Source organism: Eleutherodactylus coqui, chromosome 13 (assembly GCF_035609145.1).
Source record: "Eleutherodactylus coqui strain aEleCoq1 chromosome 13, aEleCoq1.hap1, whole genome shotgun sequence".
Lineage (NCBI taxonomy): Eukaryota > Metazoa > Chordata > Amphibia > Anura > Eleutherodactylidae > Eleutherodactylus > Eleutherodactylus coqui.
In genome coordinates this window covers 126,047,443-126,060,665 of record NC_089849.1, presented here as the reverse complement: position 1 = coordinate 126,060,665, position 13,223 = coordinate 126,047,443, and the positions used below count along the sequence as shown (strand labels likewise).

The window sequence follows — 13,223 nt, the reverse complement described above, 5'->3', positions numbered from 1 at the left end:
CCAGCCTCTTCACCACAGCACCCCTTGCCAGACTCTTATCCTCAGCACCCCATGCCAGTACCTACAGCCTCTTGTCCTCAGCACCCAATGCCAGTCCCCACCTTGCCTCTTCTCCTCAGCTCCCCCTGCCGGTCCCCACGAGCATCTTCTCTTTAAGCCCCCCTTCCAGTCCCTTCTGCTCAGTACTCGCCAGCCTCTTCCCCTCATCATCCCCTTCAGCATTTTCTCATCACCCCTTGCTGGTCCTTGCCAGCCTATACTCTTTAGTCCCCACCAGCCTTTTCTCCTGAGCACCGCATGCCAGTCAATTTCTTCCAATGCTTTGCCAATCTCTTCCCCTCAGCACTCCCTGCCGGTACCTTCCAGACTTTTCTCCTGAGCACCCAATGCCAGTCCCGCCAGCCTCTTCTCTTCATCATCTCCATGCCAGTCCCCACCAGCCGCTTCTCCTCCTCATCGCCTGCCAGTCCTTACCAGCCTCTTCTCCTCAGCACCCCTGCCGATCCCTGCCAGCCTTTTCTCCTCAGCACCCCATGCTAGTGCCAGCCAGCCTCTTCTCCTTAGCACCCCATGCTAGTCCCCGCCAGCCTCTTACCCTTAGTCCCCACCAGCCTCTTCTACTCATCATCCCCTGTCAGTCGCCACCAGCCTCTTCTACTCATCATCCGCTGCCAGCCTCCTCTACTCATCATCCCCATGCCAGTCCCCACAAGCCTCTTCTCCTCATCCCCACGCCAGTTCCCGCCACCTCTTCTCCTCCGCACTCCCTGCCAGACGTCGCCACCCTCTTCTCCTTATCATCCCCTGCCAGCCTCTTCTCCTCATTATCTTCTGCCAGTCCTCGCCAGCCTCTTTTCCACAGCACCCCATGCCGATCCCTGACAGCCTTTTCTCCTCAGCATTCAATGCCAGTTCCGCCAGCCTCTTCTTCTCATCATCCCCTGCCAGTCCCAGCCAGCCTCTTCACCCAAACCATCCCCTGCCAGCCTCTTCTCCTCAGCACCCCATGCCAGCCTCTTCTCCTCAGCACCCCATGCCAGTCCCGCCAGCCTCTTCTCCTCAGTCCCTGCCAACCTCTACTCCTCAGCACCCCCTGCCAGCCTCTTCTCATCATCCCCGGCCAGTCCCCACCAGCCTCTTCTCCTCAGCACTCCCTGCCAGCCTGTTCTCATCATAACCATGCTAGTCTCTGCCAGCCTCCTAATCCCCTGCTTGCCTCTTCTCATCATACTCTGCCAGTCCCCACCAGCCTCTTCTCATCATCATCCCCTGCCAGTTGCCACCAACCTCTTCTACTCATCATCCCTGACAGTCGCCGCCAGCCTCTTCTACTCATCATCCGCTGCCAGCCTCTTCTACTCATTATCCCCATGCCAGTCCCCACCAGCCTCTTCTCCTCATCACCTGCCAGTTCCCACCAGCCTCTTCCCCCTCAGCAATCAATGCCAGTCACCTCCAGCCTCATCATCCCCTGCCAGTCCCCACCAGCCTCTTTGCATCATCATCTCATCATCCCCTGCCCCAGCCTCTTCTCCTCATCATCCCCTGCCAGTCCCTGCCAGCCTCTTCTCCTCATCATCCCCTGCCAGCCTCTTCACCCTAATCATCCCCTGCCAGCCTCTTCTCCTCAGCACCCCATGCCAGTCCCGCGAGCCTCTTCTCCTCAGTCTCCGCCAACCTCTACTCCTCAGCACCCCCTGCCAGCCTCTCCTCATCTTCCCAATACCAGTCCCCGCCAGCCTCTTCTCATTATCCCTATACCAGTCCTCATCAGCCTCTTCTCATCATCCCCTGCCAGTCCCCACCAGCCTCTTCTCCTCAGCCTTCCCTGCCAGCCTGTTCTCATCATACCCATGCTAGTCTCTGCCAGCCTCCTCATCCCCTGCCAGCCTCTTCTCATCATCCTCTGCCAGTCCCCACCAGCCTCTTCTCATCATCATCCCCTGCCAGCCTCTTCTCCTCATCATCCCCTGCCAGTCCCCACCAGCCTCTTCTACTCATCATCCCCTGACAGTCCCCACCAGCCTCTTTTCCTCATCATCCCCTGCCAGTCCCCACCAGCCTCTTCTACTCATCATCCCCTGCCAGTCCCCACCAGCCTCTTCATCATTCCCTGCCAGTCCCCACCAGCCTCTTCTACTCATCATTCCCTGTCAGTCCCCGCTAGTCTCTTCTCTTCATCATTCCCTGACAGTCCCCACCAGCCTCTTCTACTCATCATCCCCTGCCAGTCCCCACCAGCCTCTTCTACTCATCATTCCCTGCCAGTCCCCACCAGCCTCTTCATCATTCCCTGCCAGTCCCCACCAGCCTCTTCATCATTCCCTGCCAGTCCCCACCAGCCTCTTCTACTCATCATTCCTTGTCAGTCCCCGCTAGTCTCTTCTCTTCATCATTCCCTGACAGTCCCCACCAGCCTCTTCTACTCATCATTCCCTGCCAGTCCCCACCAGCCTCTTCTACTCATCATTCCCTGCCAGTCCACACCAGCCTCTTCTACTCATCATTCCCTGCCAGTCCCCACCAGCCTCTTCTACCCATCATTCCCTGTCAGTCCCCGCTAGTCTCTTCTCAGCATCATCCCCTGCCAGTCCCCACCAGCCTCTTCTACTCATCATTCCCTGCCAGCCTCTTCTACTCATTATCCCCATGCCAGTCCCCACCAGCCTCTTCTCCTCATCACCTGCCAGTTCCCACCAGCCTCTTCCCCCTCAGCAATCAATGCCAGTCTCCTCCAGCCTCATCATCCCCTGCCAGTCCCCACCAGCCTCTTTGCATCATCATCTCATCATCCCCTGCCCCAGCCTCTTCTCCTCATCATCCCCTGCCAGTCCCTGCCAGCCTCTTCTCCTCATCATCCCCTGCCAGCCTCTTCACCCTAATCATCCCCTGCCAGCCTCTTCTCCTCAGCACCCCATGCCAGTCCCGCGAGCCTCTTCTCCTCAGTCTCCGCCAACCTCTACTCCTCAGCACACCCTGCCAGCCTCTCCTCATCTTCCCAATACCAGTCCCCGCCAGCCTCTTCTCATTATCCCTATACCAGTCCTCATCAGCCTCTTCTCATCATCCCCTGCCAGTCCCCACCAGCCTCTTTTCATCATCCTCTGCCAGTCCCCACCAGCCTCTTCTCATCATCATCCCCTGCCAGCCTCTTCTCCTCATCATCCCCTGCCAGTCCCCAGCAGCCTCTTCTACTCATCATCCCCTGACAGTCCCCACAAGCCTCTTTTCCTCATCATCCCCTGCCAGTCCCCACCAGCCTCTTCTACTCATCATCCCCTGCCAGTCCGCACCAGCCTCTTCTACTCATCATCCCCTGCCAGTCCCCACCAGCCTCTTCTACTCATCATCCCCTGCCAGTCCCCACCAGCCTCTTCTACTCATCATTCCCTGCCAGTCCCCACCAGCCTCTTCATCATTCCCTGCCAGTCCCCACCAGCCTCTTCTACTCATCATTCCCTGTCAGTCCCCGCTAGTCTCTTCTCTTCATCATTCCCTGACAGTCCCCACCAGCCTCTTCTACTCATCATCCCCTGCCAGTCCCCACCAGCCTCTTCTACTCATCATTCCCTGCCAGTCCCCACCAGCCTCTTCATGATTCCCTGCCAGTCCCCACCAGCCTCTTCTACTCATCATTCCCTGTCAGTCCCCGCTAGTCTCTTCTCTTCATCATTCCCTGACAGTCCCCACCAGCCTCTTCTACTCATCATTCCCTGCCAGCCTCTTCTACTCATTATTCCCATGCCAGTCCCCACCAGCCTCTTCTCCTCATCACCTGCCAGTTCCCACCAGCCTCTTCCCCCTCAGCAATCAATGCCAGTCTCCTCCAGCCTCATCATCCCCTGCCAGTCCCCACCAGCCTCTTTGCATCATCATCTCATCATCCCCTGCCCCAGCCTCTTCTCCTCATCATCCCCTGCCAGTCCCTGCCAGCCTCTTCTCCTCATCATCCCCTGCCAGCCTCTTCACCCTAATCATCCCCTGCCAGCCTCTTCTCCTCAGCACCCCATGCCAGTCCCGCGAGCCTCTTCTCCTCAGTCTCCGCCAACCTCTACTCCTCAGCACCCCCTGCCAGCCTCTCCTCATCTTCCCAATACCAGTCCCCGCCAGCCTCTTCTCATTATCCCTATACCAGTCCTCATCAGCCTCTTCTCATCATCCCCTGCCAGTCCCCACCAGCCTCTTTTCATCATCCTCTGCCAGTCCCCACCAGCCTCTTCTCATCATCATCCCCTGCCAGCCTCTTCTCCTCATCATCCCCTGCCAGTCCCCAGCAGCCTCTTCTACTCATCATCCCCTGACAGTCCCCACAAGCCTCTTTTCCTCATCATCCCCTGCCAGTCCCCACCAGCCTCTTCTACTCATCATCCCCTGCCAGTCCGCACCAGCCTCTTCTACTCATCATCCCCTGCCAGTCCCCACCAGCCTCTTCTACTCATCATCCCCTGCCAGTCCCCACCAGCCTCTTCTACTCATCATTCCCTGCCAGTCCCCACCAGCCTCTTCATCATTCCCTGCCAGTCCCCACCAGCCTCTTCTACTCATCATTCCCTGTCAGTCCCCGCTAGTCTCTTCTCTTCATCATTCCCTGACAGTCCCCACCAGCCTCTTCTACTCATCATTCCCTGCCAGCCTCTTCTACTCATTATCCCCATGCCAGTCCCCACCAGCCTCTTCTCCTCATCACCTGCCAGTTCCCACCAGCCTCTTCCCCCTCAGCAATCAATGCCAGTCTCCTCCAGCCTCATCATCCCCTGCCAGTCCCCACCAGCCTCTTTGCATCATCATCTCATCATCCCCTGCCCCAGCCTCTTCTCCTCATCATCCCCTGCCAGTCCCTGCCAGCCTCTTCTCCTCATCATCCCCTGCCAGCCTCTTCACCCTAATCATCCCCTGCCAGCCTCTTCTCCTCAGCACCCCATGCCAGTCCCGCCAGCCTCTTCTCCTCAGTCTCCGCCAACCTCTACTCCTCAGCACCCCCTGCCAGCCTCTCCTCATCTTCCCAATACCAGTCCCCGCCAGCCTCTTCTCATTATCCCTATACCAGTCCTCATCAGCCTCTTCTCATCATCCCCTGCCAGTCCCCACCAGCCTCTTTTCATCATCCTCTGCTAGTCCCCACCAGCCTCTTCTCATCATCATCCCCTGCCAGCCTCTTCTCCTCATCATCCCCTGCCAGTCCCCAGCAGCCTCTTCTACTCATCATCCCCTGACAGTAACCACAAGCCTCTTTTCCTCATCATCCCCTGCCAGTCCCCACCAGCCTCTTCTACTCATCATCCCCTGCCAGTCCCCACCAGCCTCTTCTACTCATCATCCTCTGCCAGTCCCCACCAGCCTCTTCTACTCATCATTCCCTGCCAGTCCCCACCAGCCTCTTCATCATTCCCTGCCAGTCCCCACCAGCCTCTTCTACTCATCATTCCCTGTCAGTCCCCGCTAGTCTCATCTCTTCATCATTCCCTGACAGTCCCCACCAGCCTCTTCTACTCATCATTCCCTGCCAGTCCCCACCAGCCTCTTCTACCCATCATTCCCTGTCAGTCCCCGCTAGTCTCTTCTCAGCATCATCCCCTGCCAGTCCCCACCAGCCTCTTCTACTCATCATTTCCTGCCAGTCCCCACCAGCCTCTTCTACTCATCATTTCCTGCCAGTCCCCACCAGCCTGTTCTACTCATCATTCCCTGTCAGTCCCCGCTAGTCTCTTCTCATCATCATCCCCTGCCAGTCCCCACCAGCCTCCTCTACTCATCATTCCCTGTCAGTCCCCGCTAGTCTCTTCTCATCATCATCCCCTGCCAGCCTCTTCTCCTCATCATCCCCTGACAGTCCCCACCAGCCTCTTCTCCTCAACATCCCGACAGTCCCCACCAGCCTCTTCTCCTCATCATCCCCTGCTAATCCCCGCTAGCCTCTTCTACTCATCATTCCCTGTCAGTCCGCGCTAGTCTCTTCTCTTTATCATTCCCTGCCAGTCCCCACCAGCCTCTTCTACTCATTATCCCCTGACAGTCCCCGCTAGCCTCTTCTACTCATCATCCCCTGCCAGTCCCCACCAGCCTCTTCTACTCGTCATTCCCTGTCAGTCCCCGCTAGTCTCTTCTCTTCATCATTCCCTGCCAGTCCCCACCAGCCTCTTCTACTCATCATCCCCTGACAGTCCCCGCTAGTCTCTTCTACTCATCATTCCCTGTCAGTCCCCGCTAGTCTCTTCTCTTCATCATCCCCTGACAGTCCCCACCGGCCTCTTCTACTCATCATTCCCTGCCAGTCCCCACCAGCCTCTTCTACTCATCATTCCCTGCCAGTCCCCACCGGCCTCTTCTCATCATCCCCTGCCAGTCCCCACCAGCCTCTTCTCCTCATCATCCCCTGCCAGTCCCCACCAGCCTCTTCTCCTCATCATCCCCTGCCAGTCCCCACCAGCCTCTTCTCATCATCCCCTGCCAGTCCCCACCAGCCTCTTCTCCTCATCATCCCCTGACAGTCCCACCAGCCTCTTCTCCTCCTCATCCCCTGCCAGTCCCCACCAGCCTCTTCTCCTCATCATCCCATGACAGTCCCACCAGCCTCTTCTCCTCATCATCCCCTGACAGTCCCACCAGCCTCTTCTCCTCATCATTCCCTGCCAGTCCCCACCAGCCTCTTCTCTTCATCATCCCCTGCCAGTCCCCACCAGCCTCTTCTCTTCATCATCCCCTGCCAGTCCCCACCAGCCTCTTCTCCTCATTATTCCCTGTCAGTCCCCGCTAGTCTCTTCTACTCATCATTCCCTGCCAGTCCCCACCAGCCTCTTCTACTCATCATCCCCTGTCAGTCCCCACCAGCCTCTTCTACTCATCATTCCCTGTCAGTCCCCGCTAGCCTCTTCTACTCATCATTCCCTGTCAGTCCCCGCTAGTCTCTTCTACTCATCATCCTCTGCCAGTCCCCACCAGCCTCTTCTCCTCATCATTCCCTGTCAGTCCCCACCAGCCTCTTCTACTCATCATTCCCTGACAGTCCCCACCAGCCTCTTCTCCTCCTCATCCCCTGACAGTCCCCACCGGCCTCTTCTCCTCATCATCCCCTGCCAGTCCCCACCAGCCTCTTCTACTCATCATCCTCTGCCAGTCCCCACCAGTCTCTTCTCTTCATCATCCCCTGCCAGTCCCCACCAGCCTCTTCTACTCATCATTCCCTGTCAGTCCCCACCAGCCTCTTCTACTCATCATTCCCTGTCAGTCCCCACCAGTCTCTTCTCTTCATCATCCCCTGCCAGTCCCCACCAGCCTCTTCTACTCATCATTCCCTGTCAGTCCCCACCGGCCTCTTCTCCTCCTCATCTCCTGCCAGTCCCCACGGCCTCATCTCCTCATCATCCCCTGCCAATCCCCACCAGCCTCTTCTACTCATCATCCCCTGCCAGTCCCCACCAGCCTCTTCTACTCATCATCCCCTGCCAGTCCCCACCAGCCTCTTCTACTCATCATCCCCTGCCAGTCCCCACCAGCCTCTTCTACTCATCATCCCCTGCCAGTCCCCACCAGCCTCTTCTCCTCATCATCCCCTGCCAGTCCCCACCAGCCTCTTCTACTCATCATCCCCTGCCAGTCCCCACCAGCCTCTTCTCCTCATCATCCCCTGCCAGTCCCCACCGGCCTCTTCTCCTCATCATCCCCTGCCAGTCCCCACCAGCCTCTTCTCCTCCTCATCCCCTGCCAGTCCCCACGGGCCTCTACTCCTCATCATCCCCTGCCAGTCCCCACCAGCCTCTTCTACTCATCATTCCCTGTCAGTCCCCACCAGCCTCTTCTACTCATCATTCCTTGTCAGTCCCCACCGGCCTCTTCTCATCATCATCCCCTGTCAGTCCCCACCGGCCTCTTCTCCTCATCATCCCCTGCCAGTCCCCACCGGCCTCTTCTCCTCATCATCCCCTGCCAGTCCCCACCAGCCTCTTCTACTCATCATCCCCTGTCAGTCCCCACCAGCCTCTTCTCTTCATCATCCCCTGCCAGTCCCCACCAGCCTCTTCTCCTCATCATTCCCTGCCAGTCCCCACCAGCCTCTTCTCTTCATCATCCCCTGCCAGTCCCCACCAGCCTCTTCTCCTCATCATTCCCTGTCAGTCCCCACCAGCCTCTTCTACTCATCATTCCCTGTCAGTCCCCACCAGCCTCTTCTACTCATCATTCCCTGTCAGTCCCCACCAGCCTCTTCTCGTCATCATCCCGTCAGTCCCCACCAGCCTCTTCTCGTCATCATCCCCTGCCAGTCCCCACCAGCCTCTTCTCCTCATCATTCCCTGTCAGTCCCCACCAGCCTCTTCTACTCATCATTCCCTGTCAGTCCCCACCAGCCTCTTCTCCTCATCATCGCCTGCCAGTCCCCACCAGCCTCTTCTACTCATCATTCCCTGTCAGTCCCCACCAGCCTCTTCTCCTCATCATCCCCTGCCAGTCCCCACCAGCCTCTTCTCCTCATCATTCCCTGTCAGTCCCCACCAGCCTCTTCTACTCATCATTCCCTGTCAGTCCCCACCAGCCTCTTCTACTCATCATTCCCTGTCAGTCCCCACCAGCCTCTTCTCCTCATCATCCCCTGCCAGTCCCCACCAGCCTCTTCTCCTCATCATTCCCTGTCAGTCCCCACCAGCCTCTTCTACTCATCATTCCCTGTCAGTCCCCACCAGCCTCTTCTCCTCATCATCGCCTGCCAGTCCCCACCGGCCTCTTCTACTCATCATTCCCTGTCAGTCCCCACCGGCCTCTTCTCCTCATCATCCCCTGCCAGTCCCCACCGGCCTCTTCTCCTCATCATCCCCTGCCAGTCCCCACCGGCCTCTTCTCCTCATCATCCCCTGCCAGTCCCCACCGGCCTCTTCTCCTCATCATCCCCTGCCAGTCCCCACCAGCCTCTTCTCCTCATCATCCCCTGCCAGTCCCCACCAGCCTCTTCTCCTCATCATCCCCTGCCAGTCCCCACCAGCCTCTTCTCCTCATCATCGCCTGCCAGTCCCCACCAGCCTCTTCTACTCATCATTCCCTGTCAGTCCCCACCAGCCTCTTCTCCTCATCATCCCCTGCCAGTCCCCACCGGCCTCTTCTCCTCATCATCCCCTGCCAGTCCCCACCAGCCTCTTCTCCTCATCATCCCCTGCCAGTCCCCACCAGCCTCTTCTCCTCATCATCGCCTGCCAGTCCCCACCAGCCTCTTCTACTCATCATTCCCTGTCAGTCCCCACCAGCCTCTTCTCCTCATCATCCCCTGCCAGTCCCCACCGGCCTCTTCTCCTCATCATCCCCTGCCAGTCCCCACCAGCCTCTTCTCCTCATCATCCCCTGCCAGTCCCCACCAGCCTCTTCTCCTCATCATCCCGACAGTCCCCGCTAGCCTCTTCTACTCATCATTCCCTGCCAGTCCCCACCAGCCTCTTCTACTCATCATTCCCTGTCAGTCCCCACCAGCCTCTTCTACTCATCATTCCCTGCCAGTCCCCACCAGCCTCTTCTCCTCATCATCGCCTGCCAGTCCCCACCAGCCTCTTCTCCTCATCATCCCCTGACAGTCCCCACGGCCTCTTCTCCTCATCATCCCCTGCCAGTCCCCACCAGCCTCTTCTCCTCATCATCCCGACAGTCCCCACCAGTCTCTTCTCCTCATCATTCCCTGCCAGTCCCCACCAGCCTCTTCTACTCATCATCCCCTGACAGTCCCCACCAGTCTCTTCTCCTCATCATTCCCTGCCAGTCCCCACCAGCCTCTTCTACTCATCATTCCCTGTCAGTCCCCACCAGCCTCTTCTCATCATCCCCTGACAGTCCCCACCAGTCTCTTCTCCTCATCATTCCCTGCCAGTCCCCACCAGCCTCTTCTACTCATCATTCCCTGTCAGTCCCCACCAGTCTCTTCTCCTCATCATCCCCTGCCAGTCCCCACCAGCCTCTTCTCCTCATCAAACCCTGCCAGTCCCCACCGGCCTCTTCTACTCATCATCCCCTGCCAGTCCCCACCAGCCTCTTCTCCTCATCATCCCCTGCCAGTCCCCACCGGCCTCTTCTCCTCATCATCCCCTGCCAGTCCCCACCGGCCTCTTCTCCTCATCATCCCCTGCCAGTCCCCACCAGCCTCTTCTACTCATCATCCCCTGCCAGTCCCCACCGGTCTCTTCTACTCATCATCCCCTGCCAGTCCCCACCGGCCTCTTCTACTCATCATCCCCTGCCAGTCCCCACCGGCCTCTTCTACTCATCATCCCCTGCCAGTCCCCACCAGCCTCTTCTCCTCATCATCCCCTGCCAGTCCCCACCAGCCTCTTCTCCTCATCATCCCCTGCCAGTCCCCACCGGCCTCTTCTACTCATCATCCCCTGCCAGTCCCCACCAGCCTCTTCTCCTCATCATCCCCTGCCAGTCCCCACCGGCCTCTTCTACTCATCATCCCCTGCCAGTCACTACCAGCCTCTTCTACTCATCATCCCTTGCTTATCCCCGCTAGCCTCTTCCCCACTGCCAGACCCCGCCCCTAAGTCTCCGGTCTTCTCAGTCCCCGCCTCCCCATTCCGGTCACCCGCAGGCCCCTCCCACTGCCCCGACTTCCTCCCGACCCCGTTAGCTCCGCCTCCGCCGCACTCCCAGCAGTCCATGACGTGTCTTCTGGTTCCGGTGCCCGGCTCCGGCTCGTCCGCCTCGGTGTCTCCTGATGGCGGAGGTGCGTGCGGGTTCCGTTGCTTCCGCTTCCGGTTCGGTTTCCCCGTCCCTGTCCCCCCCTCCGCTGCCCCTCGCCGGCCCGGGATCTGTTCCCCCGCTGCCCCCGGCCCCTCCGCCCCCCGGCCCGGTGCCGCCTCGGGAAAGCTCCAGCAGCTCGTCGGGCTCCGCCACCGGCTCTGCTCGGGAAGGCTGGCTCTTCAAGTGGACCAACTACATCAAGGGCTACCAGCGGCGGTGGTTCGTGCTGAGCAATGGCCTGCTGTCCTACTACCGGTAATGTCCGTGTGTGTGTGTGTCCGTGTGTGTGTGTGTGTGTGTGTCCGGTGCGTGTGTGTGTGTGTGTGTGTCCGGTGTGCGTGTGTGTGTGTGTCCGGTGTGCGTGTGTGTGTGTGTCCGGTGTGCGTGCGTGTGTGTGTCCGGTGTGCATGCGTGTGGGGGGCCGTCCGGTGCGCGCGCGCGTTCGTGGGGGGGCCGTCCGGTGCGTGCGTTCGTGGGGGGGGCCGTCCGGTGCGCCCGTTCGTGGGGGGGCCGGCCGGTGCGCGCGTGCGTTCGTGCGTTCGTGGGGGGGCCGGCCGGTGCGCGCGTGCGTTCGTGGGGGGGCCGTCCGGTGCGCGCGTGCGTTCGTGGGGGGGCCGTCCGGTGCGTGCGTGCCTGCGTGGGGGGGCCGTCCGGTGCGTGCGTGCCTGCGTGGGGGGGCCGTCCGGTGCGTGCGTGCCTGCGTGGGGGGGCCGTCCGGTGCGTGCGTGCCTGCGTGGGGGGGCCGTCCGGTGCGTGCGTGCCTGCGTGGGGGGGCCGTCCGGTGCGTGCGTGCCTGCGTGGGGGGGCCGTCCGGTGCGTGCGTGCCTGCGTGGGGGGGCCGTCCGGTGCGTGCGTGCCTGCGTGGGGGGGCCGTCCGGTGCGTGCGTGCCTGCGTGGGGGGGCCGTCCGGTGCGTGCGTGCCTGCGTGGGGGGGCCGTCCGGTGCGTGCGTGCCTGCGTGGGGGGGCCGTCCGGTGCGTGCGTGCCTGCGTGGGGGGGCCGTCCGGTGTGTGTGTGTGTGCCTGCGTGGGGGGGCCGTCCGGTGTGTGTGTGTGTGCATGCGTGCGTGGGGGGGCCGTCCGGTGTGTGTGTGTGTGTGCGCGCGCGGGGGGGCTGTCCGGTGTGTGTGTGTGCGCGCGCGCGACCGTCCGGTGTGCGTGCGGGGGGGGGGGGGGGCCTGTCGGGGTGCGGGGTGTGCGTGCGTGCGTGCGGCCGTCCGGTGTGTGTGTGCGTGCGTGGGGGGGCGTCCGGTGTGTGTGACCTCTGACCTGTACAGCGGGGGTCGGCAGTCCTCTAGAGCTGGGTGCCGCTGGTGGCATGAGCTGGCACACCGTGACCGGGTTTGTATATATTTAGTGACTGACGGGTTTTACACCCAGAAGAAGAGAAAACTCAAAAAGGCAGAAACTGTTTGTTGTGTTAACCCCTCACGGTCTGCAACCTCGCAAGGGAGAACGGTGCCAAGAGCCGACTGGCAGGATGGTGGCCAGCCGGGCGAGGGGCAGTGTAAATCCGGGGTCGGGCGCCCGACGGCCGCGGGGAGGGCGGCCGGAGGTGAGTGGTACTTGATAGTAGCACTCACTGCCTTCTACGTGGTGAGGGGTATGTAAAACTAGTATGCGCTACCCTCCATGGGGTGAGGGGTATCTGATACCAGTATTGTCTGCCTTCTATGGGGTGAGGGGTACCTGGTACTAGTGCACGCTGCCCTCTTAGTTAGTGAGGGGTACCTGAAGAATTTGCTGCCCTCTACGGGGTGAGCGGCTACCCCATACTGGTATTGATTGCGCTCTCTCGGGTGAGGGGCCACCTCGTACTATTGTTGGTTGCCCTCTACGCGGTGGGGGGACGTACCTCATATTGGTGTTGGCTACCCTCTACCGGGGGGGGGCCTACACCGCAGTGGTGTTGGTTGCCCTCTACGGGGCGAGGGGCATAACCCGTACTGTGTTGGCTACCCTCTACGGGGCGAGGGGCGTACCTTGTACTTCTGTTGGCTGCCCTCTAGGGGGCGAGGGGCGTACCTTGTACTTCTGTTGGCTGCCCTCTAGGGGGCGAGGGGCGTACCTCGTACTGGTGTTGGCTGCCCTCTAGGGGGCGAGGGGCGTACCTCGTACTGGTGTTGGCTGCCCTCTAGGGGGCGAGGGACGTACCTCGTACTGGTGTTGGCTGCCCTCTAGGGGGCGAGGGGCGTACCTCGTACTGGTGTTGGCTGCCCTCTAGGGGGCGAGGGGGGTACCTCGTACTGGTGTTGGCTGCCCTCTACGGGGCGAGGGGCGTACCTCGTACTGGTGTTGGCTGCCCTCTACGGGGCGAGGGGCGTACCTCGTACTGGTGTTGGCTGCCCTCTACGGGGCGAGGGGCGTACCTCGTACTGGTGTTGGCTGCCCTCTACGGGGCGAGGGGCGTACCTCGTACTGGTGTTGGCTGCCCTCTACGGGGCGAGGGGCGTACCTCGTACTGGTGTTGGCTGCCCTCTACGGGGCGAGGGTCGTACCTCGTACTGGTGTTGGC

At 60.5% G+C, this 13,223-nt stretch overlaps 1 protein-coding gene across 2 annotated transcripts in view; it reads left to right on the top strand.

Moving 5' to 3' along the window:
* Positions 1-10,607: 10,607 nt before the first annotated feature.
* Positions 10,608-13,223, top strand: part of OSBP (oxysterol binding protein) — a 66,729-nt gene continuing 64,113 nt past the window's right edge. Inside the window, exon 1 of one of the 2 annotated variants that reach the window (XM_066586915.1) lies at positions 10,608-10,965. In XM_066586915.1, the coding sequence (XP_066443012.1) occupies positions 10,685-10,965 (281 nt within the window). In that variant the 5' untranslated portion in view covers positions 10,608-10,684. The remainder of the gene's footprint in view (positions 10,966-13,223) is intronic. The other variant, XM_066586916.1, reaches the window with a different exon arrangement.